This window comes from Sprattus sprattus, assembly GCF_963457725.1.
Source record: "Sprattus sprattus genome assembly, chromosome: 1".
NCBI classification, from domain to species: domain Eukaryota; kingdom Metazoa; phylum Chordata; class Actinopteri; order Clupeiformes; family Clupeidae; genus Sprattus; species Sprattus sprattus.
This window is the reverse complement of record NC_137920.1, coordinates 362,501-382,500: the sequence shown is the minus strand read 5'-3', so window position 1 is coordinate 382,500 and position 20,000 is coordinate 362,501. Positions and strand designations below refer to the sequence as shown.

General features: G+C 42.8%; 2 protein-coding genes across 2 annotated transcripts in view; both read right to left on the bottom strand.

The window, feature by feature from the left end:
* The window catches only part of LOC308379065 (protein NLRC3-like), a gene marked incomplete at its 3' end in the record, with an annotated part of 32,878 nt that extends 13,903 nt beyond the window's left edge, over window positions 1–18,975 (bottom strand). Inside the window, exons 1-5 of the mRNA XM_080856121.1 lie at window positions 18,950–18,975; window positions 18,751–18,792; window positions 16,486–16,602; window positions 16,019–16,199; window positions 14,022–15,628 (exon numbers count right to left, since the gene is read on the bottom strand). Coding sequence (XP_080712247.1) covers window positions 14,022–15,628; window positions 16,019–16,199; window positions 16,486–16,602; window positions 18,751–18,791 — 1,946 coding nt within the window. The 5' untranslated portion in view covers window position 18,792; window positions 18,950–18,975. The remainder of the gene's footprint in view (window positions 1–14,021; window positions 15,629–16,018; window positions 16,200–16,485; window positions 16,603–18,750; window positions 18,793–18,949) is intronic.
* On the bottom strand, window positions 2,968–9,189 carry LOC308379075 (uncharacterized protein). Its single transcript, XM_080856131.1, has 10 exons — window positions 9,070–9,189; window positions 8,356–8,390; window positions 8,220–8,275; window positions 7,068–7,111; window positions 6,758–6,972; window positions 5,278–5,516; window positions 4,836–4,970; window positions 4,555–4,714; window positions 4,406–4,432; window positions 2,968–3,821 (listed from the first exon to the last, which is right to left on the bottom strand). Exons 5-10 carry the CDS (start codon window positions 6,906–6,908, stop codon window positions 3,451–3,453), a joined length of 1,083 nt encoding a protein of 360 aa, XP_080712257.1. The 5' UTR covers window positions 6,909–6,972; window positions 7,068–7,111; window positions 8,220–8,275; window positions 8,356–8,390; window positions 9,070–9,189; the 3' UTR covers window positions 2,968–3,450.
* Window positions 18,976–20,000: the final 1,025 nt, after the last annotated feature.

The following is a 20,000-nucleotide window of genomic DNA, read 5'->3' as shown; positions in this document are numbered from 1 at the left end:
GACGTCCTGCACACACACACATAAATACACGCACACACACACACACACACACACACACACACACACACACACACACACACACACAGACAGGCTGAAACATTAAATCTGATATTTTCATACCACATATTTATTGGAGTCTGAGATACGATCCAGATCAGTCCAGGAAACAGGAAACAGGTTTAATCAATGATCACACCAATGAAACACACACACATACACACACACACACACACATACACACACACACAAACACACACACACACACACTCACTCAGATTATTATCTTGGAGCCGGGAAGGCAGGGGAGGGCACGCACACATACTCACACACACCCACACACACACACACACACATACTCACACACACCCACACACACACACACACTGGAGCACACACACACACTGGAGCACACACAATGTGATTTTCAGATTTCCCCCCCCCCCCCCCTCATTTTGTCTCTCATAGTTGAGGTATACCTATGATGAAAATGACAGGCATTGTTCATCTTTTTAAGTGGGAGAACTTGCACAATTGGTGGTTGACTAATACTGTTTTGCCCCACTGTACATATATGTTACCCCTTTTTCCCTAGTGCTATAAAATACACAAGAGTTACACTCACATTAAACAGAACAGAATCCTGGGTTCACAGCTATTGTTGGTGAGTGGGCTGGACTTCCTGTCTACCACTTCATCTAATATTTTTAGCAATAGATATATTCAATTCAATTCAATTCAATTTTATTTGTATAGCGCCATAACAATACAATTGCCTCTCGGCGCTTAACAGAGCCCAGAGCCTGAACCCCCTTAGTGCATGCACAACGGCAACAGGGGCAAGAAAAAACTCCCTGTTAGGCAGGAAGAAACCTTGAGCAGAACCACGGCACATAAGGGGGGACCCATCTGCTTGAGGTCGGCCGGGTGGAGACAGGAAGGTGGGACGGGGGGAAGGGGGGAAGGGGAAGGGTAGTGTGGCAGAAGGGGAAATGAAGCAACAGGGGCAATACACAGCCAGCATTTGGTCACTGGACATATGTGTACATACATCTGGTGGTAAATACATGATACAGACAAGACCAGATTACTGTGGCAATAGGGTTACTGTTACAGGGGTAGGGGATGTAGGGACAGAGAAACATTTCGGTGGAGGCAATAATGTATATTGTACATAAATGCTAGCATAGGGTATTGGGTAGAGTAGGTGTACGGCAATGCAGTGGCAGTGGGTGCGGTTGGCCGAGGGTTTCTCTAGGTAGACCAGGTAGAGAGACTACGTGCAGAGTGGTGGGGGTGGGGAGGGAAAGTTCCACATCCATCAGCGATTGGAACACGCCTGGCTCCGGGGAGGCAGTGGACCTTGCAGGGGCCGCTTGTTGAAGGGGGGGGTGTGGACATCTCGGACCATGGAGCTGCCGATGACCAGGGTGGGGGTCGTCACATCCAGCGGGAGAAGTCGTCAAGGGGATGATGACTGAGTTGAGGGCCCAGGATGGGGAGCAGGGCGGCGTGGGCGATGCTGGTGTTGCTCTGGTGTTGCTCTGAATATATGGTATTTTATAAGTATTCTATATCTCAACTAAGTGATAACAAACTAATAAGTACAGTGGACATAAATCAAACAAAATAGTGAGGAAATGCTGCACCAGTGTACCTGGCAGGAAATATGCGAATCCTCAAATATAATTACAATGGGAACAGTAATAGAAGAAACGTGCGTGTGTGCGTGCGTGCGTGCGTGCGTGCGTGTGTGTATGTGTGTTTGTGACACCTACCTAGTGTGTGTGTGTGTGTGTGAGGCCTTCCTAGAGTCAACTAGGTCTGTTAGAGCTGTGGGAATACTCTGAAGAAAGGAATTCTGGGAGTGGGGGCTTAGTGTCTGTGGGTAGTGCATGTGTGTGTGTATGTGTGTGTGTGGGGGGGGGGTTGTGTGAGGCCGCTACTCCTCCTATCATTTTGGTCGTGCGTGGCGTGCGTGGCACTGGCCAATCAGAATTAGTTTCACTAAGATTTAGTTTCTTTTGGTCTAACATCAGTCAGCCTGGGTGTGAGCGCTCCTGCTTCACACACTGAACTGCTCCATGTTTACAGATTTAAAAACACTACACACACACACACACACACACACACACACACACACACACACACACAAGACTTCAACTGTCCTGTAAATATACCAGAGAGTGAGAGGGGATTATAACACATTATTATAAAAGTACAAAAGCATCATGTGTACAAAGTACAAATACAAGTGGATAAAATGACCTCCTCAGCTTGCTGTAGGGTACATATTAAATACACATGGAGGAGGCCAGTACACAAATTGGCAATCAACTTATATTCTTTGCTCATGAAAACGCTGAACTTTAAAAGAAAACACCATGTACGGTACAAATATGTGCAAAAATAGATATTTCACACACGTCATGTTCTACATGATATCAGGTACAGTAAGTTACTTCAGAGTTTGGCTGATACAGCTCTCCGTCTGCTGCATAGTAATGTTTCTGAAACTGATGGCCACCACACAACATCCATCTGAGGTCTATGCACAACAATGACAGCCATGAAGATAACCAATAAAAAGACTCCAAGTGCTGACTTTTTCATACAAATTAATGGAGCATCAGTATGAAAATACATATCTACATATGCATTTAGTCATTTTAGCAAACAATTATATCCAAAGTGATTTACGGTGTTGTAAAGCTGTACCTTTTGTTCATCAGTAAGAATGTTCCCTGAGTATCCCTCCCTTGCTATACCAGCTGAGCTGCAGGAAGACATGCGGTACATGTACACATACAGATAGGGAAGTAACGGTCATGTATAGAGTTGGGTGATGAAGGAATGGGGGGGGGGGGGGGGGGGGGGCTCTAGTGCTTCATAGACAACACTGAAAAGAAAACTGGATTAAATAACTTAAATAACTACTTGATGCAACCCTAGGCGAGATTTAACTCTGGAAAATTTGGACCCGAAAAATATCTAAAAATGAGGCCCAGGTTGACAAATCCCAGAGGTTCCCTTTAAAGCAGGGGTTTTCAACTGGATTTGTCCCAGAGACCACCATTCTGACTAGAAAGTTTAATCCGCGGCCCACTTTTGTGCCTGCACACGCGTGCATGTTTGTAACCGCCGCCACGCCCCCTCCCCCCGCACAGATATTCTGCCTGTAGCACTTGTCAGTGTAATTTCTTTGATATTTTTCACGATATTTAAGAGAGATCTTTAAATGTGTTGAAATATCAAAGCAATTTATAAAAATAAAATAAAATATAGGTGAACTGATCAACATAGGCTAATGTCGCGGACCCACTGCAATGCCACCACGGACCACCAGGGGACCACGCACCCCCGGTTGAAAACCCCCTGCTTTAAGGCATTGTATCTATCCAAACGTCATACAGACACTGAAAGCTCTCTACTTCATGCCATGCCATCATCATTTCAACATACTGCTGTCTGTTGTGTGAGATTGTTTATGTCTCTCAGCAAGCTAGGGTATCCAGCAGATGTCCTATAGTCATGGGGTCTCTCAAGGTCCTCCACCAGACACCCGTCACATTTCTTGAGAACCCTGTAGAACTTCTCCTGGGCTGTACCTCCTTTGTTCTCAAGCGTGAACAACAGAGACTGGTTCTGCTTCGTCCTTGATTCCTTGCTCTGCACCTCTTCTCTCTCGTGAGTGTTGAGAACTCCACAGCACTGCAGCTCGGAGAGGATGGGCCACAGGAGCCCCAGACGAGCCTCCAGCGCTGCCTTGTGTTTGTGGAAGAAGTCCTGACCTGGAGGTGTGTAGGGACTCGAGAGACTGGACTCTGCAAACATAGAAAAGGAAGCAGCCATATCAGAATTCTCAGTTCTCCTCATGTCGGGCTACATGTCAGTGTTAACTGTGGTCAAAATTACTTACAGACAACTGGAGTGGTACTGCAGATTTATTAACGATATCGGGAGCATTGTTACAAGCAATCCATGTTCATGAAATGTTCACCAACAATGCCCATCAGTCTCTGGGCAAACTCATGTCTTATACCTAAAACCCCTCCCTCGTACTCTTACAATGTGGCCACCTTGTCCTCCACTATAGATGAGAGTATTTACATAGGATCCCCTTACCCCAAGCCTTGAATAACTCTCTTAGCTCATCAAACCTTACCCAACAGGTCAGACAGAATACATGGCCACACTCAGTTACCAATTCAATTGATGTTATACTATGGAATCCTATACTAACCTACTTAATTAAATGTGAAACATATATTTTTTATCCCACATAACGATTCAGCATTGAATCACTGTTGACACGTCTATGTGTGTTTGTAATGTGCGATTTACTTGCGTTATTTTCTTCAAAGATGAAAAAACATTGATTTTATTCTCTGAACAGTGCAATGCGTACCTGCTCTTGTTCCTCCATTCTGGTAAACTGTAAATGAAAACAATGTCCTGTGAAAATGCAGTCCAGCGCATTGCTTTTAACACTAGTTCAGCTTCAACGCCACATGTCATGATCATTGTTTTATGTACACATATCTGAAACTAGTTTACCTTGAAGGTTGACATAGGATTGCCAATCGTATTTTGTGACATTGCCATTTTCATTCTGTCTCCTTTCATTCAGATATAGGTCCAGGGGTTCTAAGTTGGTTAAAGCCACTTGAAACGTTGGATAGTAGTCTTCCTGGGGCTGATCATCAAATCCGGCACTCTGCGAGCGATTAAAGATAAGATATATTTATAGATTTTATTAAATGTATCAAAATTAATAATACATTAGATTTGATTGATAATTAACAATACAAATACTCATCACAAGCAAAACTGCTTACCTCCGGAGATATTCTGTGCTTCTGTGAACTACAGGTGAGACTGTAGTCTTCATTTGGGATAAGTTTACATTTTGAGGTGGTATCAACATAGATCTCAATTCTTGGCTCTGTCATCTTCCTCCTCTTTTCAACCACCTGCAATTGGAAGAATTAATACAAAAATGACTGAATGTTACATTCAATATGTATTCCTTGTACTCAATGGAAAGCAACATTACTTTAGACTCATTAATGAATCTGTTCATATCAGCAAGTTCATTTCAAATATAACATTGCTTTAGTTGTACATGACATATGTCTGTCTTTGTAAATCTTACCTAACTGAGAACATTGGTTTTTGGTGAAAGTAAAACAAGATCAGTTCATAATTTGTGACCTGTTCATCTCATTCCACAAACAAGTTGAAAATTCTCAGTTGGAAAATGTTGTCCAGCCGTCTTACCTCTCTGAGAACAACATTTCTTGGTAGCAGTAAAATGTTCAGCGTGGGTTGGTTGAGAAAAAGCAGCACAAGAGCATGGACCCAACTGTTTTCCTCCGTCTGTTTTTTCTTGGCAAGTCCAAACTCACAGAATCCAGTGATGTTTAAAAACACATGAGTGTCTGAAGTTCTCAGAGGCTGGAGCATCTCAAATGTTTTGCCAGTTATGTGCATTACAGTTAGTGAAGGAGTCTTTTCACCTGCAGAAGCACATGAGAAGAAAGCATCAACTTTTCTTATACTGACTGCTGGAACACCTGAATATAAAAAAGAACAGAGTCTCCAAAAAAACTCCATGATTACACACTTTCGCTTTACTTTTTTGGTATTCATTTATGGGCTTTTTAAGCCTTTATTTGGATAGGAAAGTATTGTGGACAGGAAGTGAGGAGGGGTGAAAAGGTGGGGAGAGGATCGGGAAATTACAGCAGGCCGGAAACGAACCTCTATATTAGCAAAATGAGGACTCAGTTAAGTTAATTACTTGTCCTTTTAGAGATTGCTAATATTTATTTGTATATTAAACAATCCTTGGACGTTCCCAAAATATTAGCACTGCCTCATAGTAATAGAACAATTTGATTGACAGAGGTTTGTTTAAGTAACCCTAGAGAGCAGCCGTAGAGATTACAGCGGACCTCGCAAGGGATAAAAAGAAAAAAAAAAAGCACAATATTTTATTTTATTTTTATTTCTTTGTTAGCTAGGTAAGATCGGCGCGCCCAGTGGCGGTTTTAGGTCCGGGCGAACCAGGCAGCCCCCCGGGGCGGCACTTTTTCATGACACATGGGGGGCGGCACGAGCACTTACATTTTTTAAATAAAAATCATCTGGGCCGCGAAGCAGTTTTCTATTATCTATCTATCATATCACTGTGTGGGGAATTGGCGAATTGGCGCCCCCTGCGGCTGCAGGCGCCACTGCTCTCTAAGAAGGTGCCTTGCTTGCACAGACAGATCCAGTGTGAGGGGCCGCGGGGGACAGTTTACCTCTGGGTCTCCCAAATGGAACTTGTTAGGTTGGAATTTTCCTCTGCTAAAGCAATAAACTAAGCCTACATGGTCATAGGCATACTCATTATTCACATTAAAATGTGGGCAGTTCTAAATGCACAAAGATGCTGCATAGCCTACAGTATAGTATGCATACTTCATATTACGAATGTTGTAATTTTTTCATTAACTTCTAAAAAATTGCATCGAATATATTTTCGATATACAACCCAGCCCTATCAGAAAGCACCGTAAAATAAACATCTAGTCTATTTTAATCACATCACCAGCCCTTCAAATGGCTCAGTTCAAATCAATCAATTAGCACTTTGAGATTAGTACGATATAAAGTGCAATATAAATAAAATGTATTATTATTATTATTATTATTATTATTATTATTATTAATTCTGAGAGTTTTATGAATTAAAAAAAAAACAGCTTCTCACTGGAAATGATCTCGCAGTGTGGAAATCCCAGCTGGCTGACCGTTCCATGATGACCTTTCATCTTGAACAGAGGCCCCGCAGCCACTAAACCTTCATGGTCCAGTTTTTTGTAGTCCCAGGACACTGATTGGTACTGCACCTCAGCAGCCATATCCGTTTTGAAGACCAAGCCTGTGTAACGGCACTGGTGCACACCTGCAGAGCTACACTTGAACCTAAATTCAGAACCACAGGGATGAGCAAATCAAATAAGTTTAGGAAAGTTTAATCAGGATGTTTTGTAAGACCTTCTGACAATGCAATAATCAACCTGTATGTGGTCCTCTCTGAAGCAGTGCTCTCTGGTGTAAAGACCTGTGAGAAAGACAACAGATTGCATTTATATTGTATAGTTGACAGGACAAATATTAAAATAACTACCGTATATCCTCAAATTAAAGCCAGGACTCGGAAAATGGCTGGGGGCGATGACAGCACAAGCAAATACAGGCAGGGGTGGATAAGCTCCTTGCATTAAAGCCATGTAGAGAGTCTAACGGTGTAACGGTAGTGCTTTCTCCCTCTCTCTCTGCATTAAATTGTGTTGAAATCAACCAACACCACAAGCAATCCTGGGTCTTCAATTCAAAGAAAATATATTAAAACTCAGGCAGGGAGCGAGCATACAGCCCCTTTGACGCAGGACAGTAGCAAAATAAGAGTTTTTTTTACCCGGCCTGGGTTGCACCAGTTCAATGAAAGATTACATTTAATGGGGTATACGTTGAAAACCGATTACATATTTGTATTTCACTTAAACAGTGTTTGACCTTGTTTGTATTCCTTGAAAAACTCGAAGGGCCTAGTATATTGAGTATTAAACATTGTTATTACACGGCTCTTCTTAATGCTGTAGAATGCTCCATTCACTTGAATGGGGCTTCCCAACGTTCTGCGGTCAACTATTTTCCGATAACTGACCGTTGCTATGCAATAATGACCGCTGTCAAGGAAAGTGGCCTTTTTGCCTCTGATTCACATCTTTCGTAGCACTCCGCAAGTAGTACGGTAACTTATCAAGGGAGTTTCGGGGTGCTGTTCGCCCTGTCGGGGCTTATTTTCCCGACAATGACCTGCGTTCTTTACATTATCCCTTACTTAATGCCTATATAACATTCGCACAATGAGCTATCACTGGTTTCATTAACGTTGTTAGCCTGCGTTATCCACTTATAAATAACCACGATGCAACTGTGCCGACCGTATAAGCAGGATAATGGGCTTATTTTGGGTAGAAGAAAATAATGCACTTCGAGACACCAGTGTAACGGCGGTCAGGCAAAGGACTCAGGATCCACACACAAGCATACCGCTTTGCGTCATGGCTGCATTAGCATGCGCATCATTTTCTGCTACCTAGATTCTGTGTTGTCTCTCACTTACATTATCCCTTATTTAAGTTACAATTCTTTAATTCACATACCTCTACATCTTCATTGCATTCCCTGTCATCAACGTTACACACATCTTCCACTTCCCCTGTAAAACCACAGATTCATAAACAGGACTCAAACAGGACTTGATTGACTGCAGAGATACATATGGAATGTCATTCATACCTTTATTATCTGGAGGCTGTCCGCCAACACATCCTCTGCAAAACACGGGAATACTCTTAATTATAATTTAATTTTTTTTTCACATTTTAGTACATTTAAGTACAATTGAAAAACACAAAGATCAACACAATTAACAAAAGGTTTGTCACTTTTGTTTTCACTATTGTTTTCAGTTTCTTTCTCAGCTGAGATCCTCTATAAGTAAATACATATGTAAATAAATATTCCAGCATGAGTATAGTTCACCTAATGATATCATGTACAGTGGTTACTAGAACATTACTGTGGATGGATGGTTTGATTAGACCTGAGTTTACCATTATCAGCATACTGTAATGTTCTGACTATTAACCACCCTGTTTACATTGATTTGGCAAATCTTCTGACACCCTGCGGTCAATACTCAGATGCGAGTGTGACTGATTTAAATAATTCCCTACACTAAAACAAGGTATGTCTTTAGTTGGAGTCCTTGTATGTATGGGATGGGAGAATGTGCCCGTCTTGACATTCTTGCCCTCACTAGGCCCTGGACCATCAAGATGTACTTTTAACCCTAATTGTAGCAGCGGCACATCCAGCATTCTTTGGTACATACAGCTTTACTTACCTCCATCCACCTCTAAAACAAACAGGATACATGCAATTAATGTATTTTATTTGCTCACAGAAGCACAATCAAAAGCTCAATTCATTTCAACCTCAGTCACTTACGTGAGTGTCTCCAATTTACACTCAGGATCTTCCAGTCTCTCTTTCAGTAGGTTCACTACTGAGTCTTCCAGATGATTGTTGCTTACATCCAGCTTCCTCAAGCAGGAGTGGTAAGAATCTAAAACTGATTTCAAAATCATACAGCTCCTGTTTGTGAGCCTACATCCGGAAAGTCTGTATTTTGATTATAAGAAAATACACCAATATTAACCAGTTGTACCTTAAAGTTGTTAGCAGGTCTGTGTAACTAAACACATGTTTCCTCTGTCTTATTCCAAAAATAATGGGTTCTCCTGAACTAAATTTCCGAAGTTTATACCTTGCTTTATGACCAAAAGGTAATGGTGAAAGTCCTCTCTATGGCAGAGGTGATGTAGACACACACACTCTGAAATCCACCTCTGCATTTAACCCATCCAGGGACGTGACACACACACAGTGAAGTGAGGTTACACACTAACCCGGAGCAGTGAGCTGCCTTCAGCGGCGCCCGGGGAGCAGTGATCGGGGTTAGGTGCCTTGCTCAAGGGCACTTCAGCCTTGGATGTGGGCATGGGAGAGCAGTGCTCTACCCCTTCCCCCGCCCACATTTTTCCTACTGGTCGGGGATCGAACCGGCCACCCTACGTTTTCCGGCCTGAAACCCTAATCAGTAGGCCACGGTTGCCCCATTTGGGTTTAAGCAAAGCAACTTACATAGGCATCGTTCAGAAGCCAAGGGTTGAACCAAGGTTGACTGCTTGTGGGCTGATGATGCTAACCAGTTTACACCACCAACACCACAATATGACTATGATGTTAATGTCACTTTAAACAAGACATGAGGTCCTACTTTCATTGTAAGCAGTCAAACAAGCGTCAAGCAGCCACCCCGTGAGAATAGGTGGTGATGCACACATTTTATTTTGTGTTTAATATCATTGACACAAAACAATCAAGCATACATGGTTTGCCTAATTAGTTGATGTGGCAATTAAGTCATTCTTTATCATTAGCAAAATTATTTTACCAAGTTATTAAATTAGATTCAGGTCATATGCTGCGTACTTTACATGTTGCCGGAGGTATTGCCCATCAATGAAATACCGTAGTTGTCAGCTTTTACTCAGTGGCCTCCTTTCTGTGTTTTGTCCTTCTGTTTGTTTGGTGGACCATGGATCTCTTGTGCCCGCCCCTTTTCCTGTTTCCTATTCTATCTGCCTGTTTTTCTGATAATCTACGTACCAGTTCCTCATTGTGCCTGTATCACTCTGCCTATTTATACCCTGCTCTGTTAGTCCCAGTTTGTACCAGCCATTTGACAGTTTCTTTCTTGCCATTTTGTCCAGTTTTTGTGCTCTGCCAGTTGAACTTTGCCTGAACATTTTTATATTTCTGAAGTTTCTACACTAATGTACCAGAAATGGAAAGTAATTATTTGGAAATGTCAGCCTTCATGAGTACTTGTAATACTGTCTGCATCACCTCCTAAGATATTCTGGTGTTGCTCTACTGATTTTGTTCATACAGTCTTAGAAAGACAACAAACATAAATACACTGACCTCAGTATTTCTAGTTTACAGTTTGGACTTTTGAGTCCAGAGCACAGCAGCTCAACCCCAAAGTCCATCAGGTAATTATCACTGATGTCCAGCTCTCTAAGAGGACAGTGTGGCTGCTGGAGAGCTGAGGCCAAAGCTCCACATGAATTCAAGAAGAGACGACAGGCCGACAGTCAAAAAGCAAACAGAGGATTGATTTGTGAGGGTGCACTATCAGGGATAATTACAGACATGTACTGCAGTTATAACCCCAAAAGCAAAAGAAGATGTTTTTTAGGATATGTTTTTTTTTTTTTTTTTTACAATTTTAGTGATTTTTCATTTTATGCTTTTTCAAAACATATGAAAGGATGTATGTAACTAACTCAAACAGTTAAAAGGTATTCACAAAATTCATATGATTTATAAGTTACAGGGTAAGTGTGTGAAGGAATAGTGAAATGCCTGACATGACTACTGTTTTAAGTATCTTGGAGGATTGCATTTACGGATGCAACTGACAATTAACTTTTCTGACATTTGTGTTATAATTCAACAGAAATAGAAGGTTTCTATTTGAAAGGTTCATCCTTTATGCCTGTCTGCATCACCACCTAAGATATTCTGGTGTTGATCTACTGATTTTGTTCATACAGTCTAAAAAAGACAACAAACATCAATATACATACCTCAGTATTTCTAGTTTACAGTTTGGACTTTTGAGTCCAGAGCACAGCAGCCCAACCCCAGAGTCCTTTAGGTGATTATAACTCATGTCCAGCTCTCTAAGAGGACAGTGTGGCTGCTGGAGAGCTGAGGCCAAAGCTCCACATGAATCCAAGAAGAGGCGACAGGCCAACAGTCTGAAAGCAAACAGAGGATTGGATTTGTGAGGTTGCACTATCAGGGATAATTACAGACATTTACTTCAGTTATAACCCAAAAAGCAAAAGATATTTTTTAGAATATGTTTTTTATTTTTTTACCATTTTAGTGATTTTTCATTTTCTGCTTTCTTAAAACATACGAAAGGATGTATGCAACTAAGTAAACCAGTTAAAAGGTATTCACAAAATTCATATGATTTATAAGTTACAGGGTAAGTGTGTAAAGAGAATAGTAAAATGCCTGACATGACTACTGTTTTAAGTATCTTGGAGGATTGCATTTACGCATGCAACTGACATTGAACTTTTCTGGCATTTGTACTATAATTCAACAGAAATGGAAGGTTTCTCTTTGAAAGGTTCATCCTTTATGCCTGTCTGCATCACCTCCTAAGATATTCTGGTGTTGCTCTACTGGATTTCTGTATACAGTCTTAGAAAGAAAACAAACATCTATACACTTACCTCAGTATTTCTAGTTTACAGTTTGGACTTTTGAGTCCAGAGCACAGCAGCTCAACCCCAGAGTCCATCAGGTTATTATTACTCATGTCCAGCTCTCTAAGAGGACAGTGTGGCTGCTGGAGAGCTGAGGCCAAAACTCCACATGAAACATGGGAGAGGTCACAGGACGACAGTCTGAAAGCAAACAGAGGATTGGATTTGTGAGGGTGCACAATCAGAGGTCGCTCTCCTGTCCCTACCTGACCAAGACTGTACATGAGCACTTGGCTTGGTCCTAGGGCGCCATAAAGGCTGCCCACTGCTCCTGGCTGCCCATGAGGAAGGACAGCTCGGATGGGTTAAAGACAAATTTCACCGGTGACCTCATAGGCATGCTTGTGTGTGTGTGTGTGTCCTGTGTTGCCGCCCATTGCAAGTGTGTGTTGTTGTGTGTCGTGCTATGTGACAACAATAAACGTCTTTGTCTTTGTATGTAAATTTAAACCTTAAACCTTTAGACTGCTGATTGTCATCCTCTGGTTTTTAGAGGCTTAGGGCCTGATTTACTAACAGGATTGCGCCCATTTCAGGCGTAAAATAGCGGTCGTAAACATAAAACGGTATTTACTAAGGGGGCGCAGCGCATATTAACGCTTTGTGGGTGTCGACGGGGAGGACACGAAAAGGTGGGTGGAAACATGCGCAAATATTTGGGAGGAGAGAAGATAAGTGTGCCTAATGATGTATTACGTGGTATTTACTAAACTGCCTGACTAGCGCACGTCTCTAATTTGCGGGATAATTCTCCGCCTCATAAACCCACGTCTTAACCAGGAAGCGCTTTTCCATTGAGTCTGAAAACGTTGATATGGCGAAATTCATAAGAGCAAGGCGAAGATATAGACAGAGACAGCGCACAGAAATATTTTTTTCAACTCGTATTAACACTTTTTCAGTTAAGCGATCCACAAATCATTAGACGGTACAGGTTAACCAGCCACGTAATACTTCAATTACTGAACCAGATCAGAGACGACATCGAACCCTCCAACCGGAGATCACATTCATGTTAAACTCCGGACAACATTGCAAATATTGGCATCGGATCATTTCAAACAGTTATAGCATCAGCAGTTGGTATATCTCAGCCTTCACTCAGCCAAATATTCACACAGGTACTCAACGCATTGCTACGGCGCACTGGTCAATACATTTCCCCAACTTTCCGAACGTAATATGAACCATTGATTGCACCCACGTCCATATATATTGTAGAGAACCCATGTCCCTTGTAGAAATTATTAATCTCGCCATGTACACATCTATATTGTTATAAGTTTATGCATTAATGCCACCAATAGCATATTCTTTATAATCGTGTTCTTTTAAACATCTCGCTGTAGGTGATGGCGGGCAGAACAACAATTTAGCAGCGCACACATTGAATCAGGTTCAGTGATTGAGCGAACGTGAACCAATATATCTATCTCCACTTCGCGGAAGCTTCATTTTCTCTTCCTAAATAAATACCACAGAAAATGCGCAAAAACACAGTGCGTTAATGTGCGACCGCAGTTTAAGCAGCGGTCGCAATGTTAGCAAATCAGGCCCTATATAGGGCGGAGTAAACACAGTTTGCCCAGCGCAGATCTGGTTTGATAAATACCACGGAAAATGCACAAAAAACACTGTGCGTTAATGTGCGACCGCAGATTAAGCAGCGGTCGCATGTTAGTAAATCAGGCCCTTAGTATTTTTTTATGAAGATTCTGAATGTTGTCCTACATTCCTTGAGACAGCTGATTATTGTCCCCTGCTGATATATCCTGGACATTTAAACCTTGAGACGGCTGATTATTGTCCTCTGCTGATACATCCTGGACATTAAGCCACATTAAGCCACAGTAGCCACCGAGCCCAGCCACAGTAAACCGAGGCTCGGTCCATAACAAAAGGGTGCAACACACACATACACACACACACACACACACACACAGCATATTTTACACACATTCAATCACAAATCACTCTACTCAATGCATCACAAGATAACCCCCCTGCACACACACACAAACAGACAGAGATTACAGGTCTACTTACAAAGCTGATGTCACCCCTGGCACCAGCTTCTGAAGAACATCATCTGGACTGAGGAGATCAGTCTGATCTTCCCCTGGTGTCTTCATGTACTTCTGCAGGTCAAAACCTTCTGAAATCTCAAACTTAAACCTCGTAGTATTCCACCCTCCTGGTAAGAGCATTTCTACAGACAAAGTTCCTGAGCTCCTGTTAATGTCCTCAACTACAGCATGGTGATTCAGCTCATTCAGACAGTAGAACAGGTTGATCCTTCTGTCTGACGTCTTCTGGTCTCTGATCATCTGTTTAACAAACTGGACTGTTTGCTCTGAGCTCTGTGATTGGCTTCTTGTCTGGGGCAGAAGGTGACTTAAGAGATTCTGATTGGTCTCCAGTGAGAGGCCCAGGAGGAAGCGGAGGAAAAGGTCCAGATGTCCGTTCTTACTCTGTAAGGCCAGATCCACTGCAGTCTTGTGTAGGTCATGAAGTGTTGCAGCTCTGAACAGACCAGAGAGCTGAGAGGTTTGCTGTTGGTCAGGCATATTTCTCTCTCTGTTGCTGAAGCAGAGGAACACATATAAAGCTGCAAAAAACTCCTGAATGCTCAGATGCACAAAGCTGAACACATTGACCTGGTTCAGCCCAGTTTCCTTTCTGAAGATCTGAGTACACACTCCTGAGTACACTGATGCTTCTGTGGCATCAATGCCACACTCGCTCAAGTCTTCCTCATAGAAGATCAGATTGCCCTTCTCCAGCTGTTGGAAAGCCAGTTTCCCCAGTTTGAAAGTCATTTCTTCATCCATTTCTTTTCTCTCTGTGAACGTTTCTTTTTTGGTGTTTGTCTGAATGATCAGGAAGTGTGTGTACATTTGCGTCAAAGTCCTTGGCATTTCTACTATCTCTGATTCATCTGACGTTCTCTCTACAACAAAGGCGCAAATCCAGCAGAAGATTGGAATGTGGCACATGATATAGAGGCTCCTGGATGACTTCAGGTGTGTGATGGTTTTGCTGGCCAGGTTCTCATCACTGATTCTCTTCCTGAAGTACTCCTCTTTCTGTGGGTCTTTGAATCCCCTTAATTCTGTCAGCCGGTTTACACACTCAGGGGGGATTTGATTGACTGCTGCTGGTCGGGTGGTGATCCAGAGGAGAGCAGAGGAAAGCAGATTCCCCTTAATGAGGTTTGTTAGAAGCACGTCCACTGGGGCTGGCTCAGTCACGTCACAACACCTCGGGTTGGAGTTGAAATCTAGAGGAAGTCGACATTCATCCAGACCATCCAAGATAAATATGCTCTGTGAACTGCTGAAGACTGTTGGATCTTTTATGCCAGGGATAAAGTGCTGAATAAGATCAACCAGACTAAGTATCTTTTCCCTCATCAGGTTCAGCTCTCGGAAAAGAAGAGGAAATATGAAGTGGACATCCTGATTGGCCTTTCCTTCAGCCCAGTCCAGAGTGAACTTCTGCACAGACACTGTTTTTCCAATGCCAGCCACTCCCTTTGTCAGCACTGTTCTGATGGGTTTGAATTGTTCAGCTAAGTGTGTAAAGATGTCACTGACTTTGATTGGTGTGCCTTGTGCTGCTTCTCTCCAGGATGCCCTCTCTATTTGTCTGAACTCATGTTCATCATTGACCTCTCCTCTTCCCCCCTCTGTGATGAAACTGTCACTGTCACTGTCACTGTCACTGAGGTATGCTCTCGGTATCTGTCTGACCTCGTGTTCAGCATTGATCTTGCCTCTTCCCCCCTCTGTGATGAAACTGTCACTGTCACTGTCACTGTCACTGAGGTATGCTCTCGGTATCTGTCTGACCTCGTGTTCAGCATTGATCTTGCCTCTTCCCCCCTCTGTGATGAAACTGTCACTGTCACTGTCACTGTCACTGAGGTATGCTCTCGGTATCTGTCTGACCTCGTGTTCAGCATTGATCTTGCCTCTTCCCCCCTCTGTGATGAAACTGTCACTGTCACTGTCACTGAGGTATGCTCTCGGTATCTGTCTAACCTCATGTTCATCATTGATCATTCCTCTTCCCCCCTCTGTGATGTAGAGCTCTGTGTAGATCTCATGGAGGAGTCTGGTGTCTCCCTGATTTGGTATGCCCTTAATCAGATCCCGAAACGTCTTCTGCAGATGAGACTTGTGGATCTGATGCATTTGTAAATGTATTGGACCAAGATGGCAACTGTGTGCGAAAATAAAAACAAATAATCGCAAATGCAATTGACACACTGTACACACAAACACACTATTTGATTGGCCAGTGTGATTGGAATCTAGGCAGATCCAACACACTCACTCACTCACTCACATACTACATAACCAACAGTTCATTTAAATGAACAGAGGAGTTCAGTCATTAGTAACATTTGGGCTCTTCCTACCCCACACACACACACACACACACACACACACACACACACACACACACACACACACCTAGAGTCATAATCCTAGAGTCATAATCTTACTGTCCAGTCGAAGAGTCTCCTCCTGTTAAGTTGATTGGTTTAATCAGATCCCGAAACGTCTTCTGCAGATTAGACTGGATCTGATGCATTTGTAAATGTATTGGACCAAGATGGCAACTGTGTGCGAAAATAAAAACAAATAATCGCAAATGCAATTGACACACTGTACACACAAACACACTATTTGATTGGCCAGTGTGATTGGAATCTAGGCAGATCCAACACACTCACTCACATACTACATAACCAACAGTTAATTTAAATGAACAGAGGAGTTCAGTCATTAGTAACATTTGGGCTCTTCCTACCACACACCAGTGGAGGCTTCTCCATTGAGGAGAGGGAGGAAGATCCTCCTTAACATTTTGAGAATAAAAAGTGTACTTTGCCCAGACTACTGTGATTAATTAAAACCCTTAAATAGGACTACTTTAATACCTTTGTATATGTAATGTTAGTTTCCCTGGGTAAAGATGACATTAGCACCCCCTATCGCTATCGAAAATTACTGCCGGAGGACCTTCCTCCCTCTACCCTCCATTGACTCCCATTCATTTCTCTGCCTGCGCTGGCGGCTCGTGGAATGCGTTGACTTCAATGGCAGAGAGGAGGACGATCCTCCTCTGAGAGGGTGTGACTAGTTTAGGGGTCTGGATAGCGCTAAAATCTATTAACGAATAGGCTGGAGTCACGTCTGCGCTATAAACCAATAAGCAGAGGCCCTGGATATGGTGGGTGGGGTTATCCCCTCAAATCTAGGCTACGAAAGATAATCTGCTCAGTCTAAGAGACACAGTTAAGCAAGAATATCTGATCATTTTAATAATGAGAACACATTAGCAAATTAGCAAATAAAGTAAACTATGGAAACCGAGGACATTGTTCATGTTTTATTACAGAAACCATTCCATGGGGTGAGTTACAATGACAAGTTGGCCATTAAAGCAACAGGTAGACCAATTCCAAAGATTGAAATCACCAAAAGCAACGGCAGAGTCAGTGTCGTGAGTGCTACATGGTTTGCTAGGTAGGCTACTCGTGGGTGACTGGTAGCATTACCAACAATCGGTTATATTGCTGGCCCTGTTTACTAATGAATGTCAACTCTCCAACATGGTCTTTTCATGGATTTACTGATATACAAAAATATTGACAGGGCAACCAAGCGCCACGACAAATGTCAAGACCACGTTGGTGCTGCTATCCGCCTTTCATTGCTAGGCGGCACCATGCCTATAGAGCGGTTAGTGGATGAGGGTGTGCGGCTGCAAATTCAACAGCACAACGCTAAAGTGCGTGGCAATAGGGAGGTGGTAAAACGTCTGTTAGATGCAACGGCTTACCTAGGCATGCTTTAGTTGTCTTTCAGGGGGCATAACGAAGGGGACAATTCTGACAACAAGGGCAATTACAGGGAACTTGCGGAGGTGATAGCGAAGTATGACCGTGTTCTGGCAGAACATCTGGAAAGCTCCACCGTCTTCTCACAGGCATGTCAAAAACAATCCAGAACGATCTAATTGCAGCCATTCACCATTCGATTGAAACAGAGCTAGAAAAGGAACTTAACAGGGCACACTTCTTTTCCTGGCAAATTGACGAGACCACAGACATTAGCTGTCATTCTCAGCTGTCTGTCATCTTGCGCTATGTTGATGACCACGGTACAATTCAGGAACGCCGTTTTTCTAGCCAATAATACTTGAGAAAAAGGATGTAAGTGAATGATTCAGAGCATGATGCATTTGAAATGGCATCAATTATGGTCTTGTGTCTTCATTCTTCTTAAAACAATTGTAGCTGAAAATAATCAGACATATTACAACCAATAGCTTCAGTCATTGAGTGGAAAAAATAGGCCCAATGATTGGCCCAGAATCTTTTATTTAGTTTTACACATCAAGAGTAGTCCTGATTTGACTAATTGCCTTTGCATCCTTTCCTTCTGGCCTGGACTAGTCCATCAAAGACATGCTGCCCACCAGCTTTCAAAGTACAATGCTGCCACTGGTGAATTTATCAATTTTATTCACAAGATTATCCCTCCCGGCTATTTTGTGCTGTAGTTCACCAAAACACCCTGAAACAACTTGAGTCTCACATACTTATGCCACCAACAGTACAAACGGGCCAATGGCAACCAAGCGCGCAGTCCTTCCTCCCTCACTTTAAAAACCACCAGCCGCCACTGCCACACACACACACACACACACACACACACACACACACACACACACATCATGAATCCTAGTGTGATAATCTTACTGTCCAGTAGAAGAACTCCTCCTACAGCTAACTCCCTCCATCCTGGAGAAGAAAAGGAGAACTTGCATCAGGACAACATTCCTCTCAATCCACACACACACACACACACACACACACACACACACACACACACACACACACACACACACACACACACACACACACACACATATCATGAATCCTAGTGTGATAATCTTACTGTCCAGTAGAAGAACTCCTCTTAGAGCTAACTCCCTCCATCCTGGAGAAGAAAAGGAGAACTTGCATCAGGACAACGTTCCTCTCAATGCACACACACACACACACACACACACACACACACACACACACACACACACACACACACACACATCATGAATCCTAGTGTGATAATCTTACTGTCCAGTAGAAGAACTCCTCCTAGAGCTAACTCCCTCCATCCTGGAGAAGAAAAGGAGAACTTGCATCAGGACAACGTTCCTCTCAATGCACACACACACACACACACACACACACACACACACACACACATCATGAATCCTAGTGTGATAATCTTACTGTCCAGTAGAAGAACTCCTCCTAGAGCTAACTCCCTCCATCCTGGAGAAGAAAAGGAGAACTTGCATCAGGACAACATTCCTCTCAATGCACACACACACACACACACACACACACACACACACACACATCATGAATCCTAGTGTGATAATCTTACTGTCCAGTAGAAGAACTCCTCCTAGAGCTAACTCCCTCCATCCTGGAGAAGAAAAGGAGAACTTGCATCAGGACAACGTTCCTCTCAATGCACACACACACACACACACACACACACACACACACACACACACACACACACACACACACATCATGAATCCTAGTGTGATAATCTTACTGTCCAGTAGAAGAACTCCTCCTAGAGCTAACTCCCTCCATCCTGGAGAAGAAAAGGAGAACTTGCATCAGGACAACATTCCTCTCAATGCACACACACACACACACACACACACACACACACACACACACACACACACACACATCATGAATCCTAGTGTGATAATCTTACTGTCCAGTAGAAGAACTCCTCCTAGAGCTAACTCCCTCCATCCTGGAGAAGAAAAGGAGAACTTGCATCAGGACAACATTCCTCTCAATGCACACACACACACACACACACACACACACACACACACACATCATGAATCCTAGTGTGATAATCTTACTGTCCAGTAGAAGAACTCCTCCTAGAGCTAACTCCCTCCATCCTGGAGAAG

What these genes read in the sequence shown, in the direction of transcription:
- LOC308379075 (XM_080856131.1), bottom strand. Translation starts at nt 6,908, where the DNA reads ATGGCTGCTGAGGTGCAGTACCAATCAGTGTCCTGGGACTACAAAAAA. An exon ending in GAAATGTTGTTCTCAGAGAG is followed by an intron (nt 4,971 to 5,277) that starts GTAAGACGGCTG and finishes TTCCAATTGCAG; the next exon opens with GTGGTTGAAAAGAGGAGGAA. An exon ending in GAATGGAGGAACAAGAGCAG is followed by an intron (nt 3,822 to 4,405) that starts GTACGCATTGCA and finishes CTATGTTTGCAG; the next exon opens with AGTCCAGTCTCTCGAGTCCC.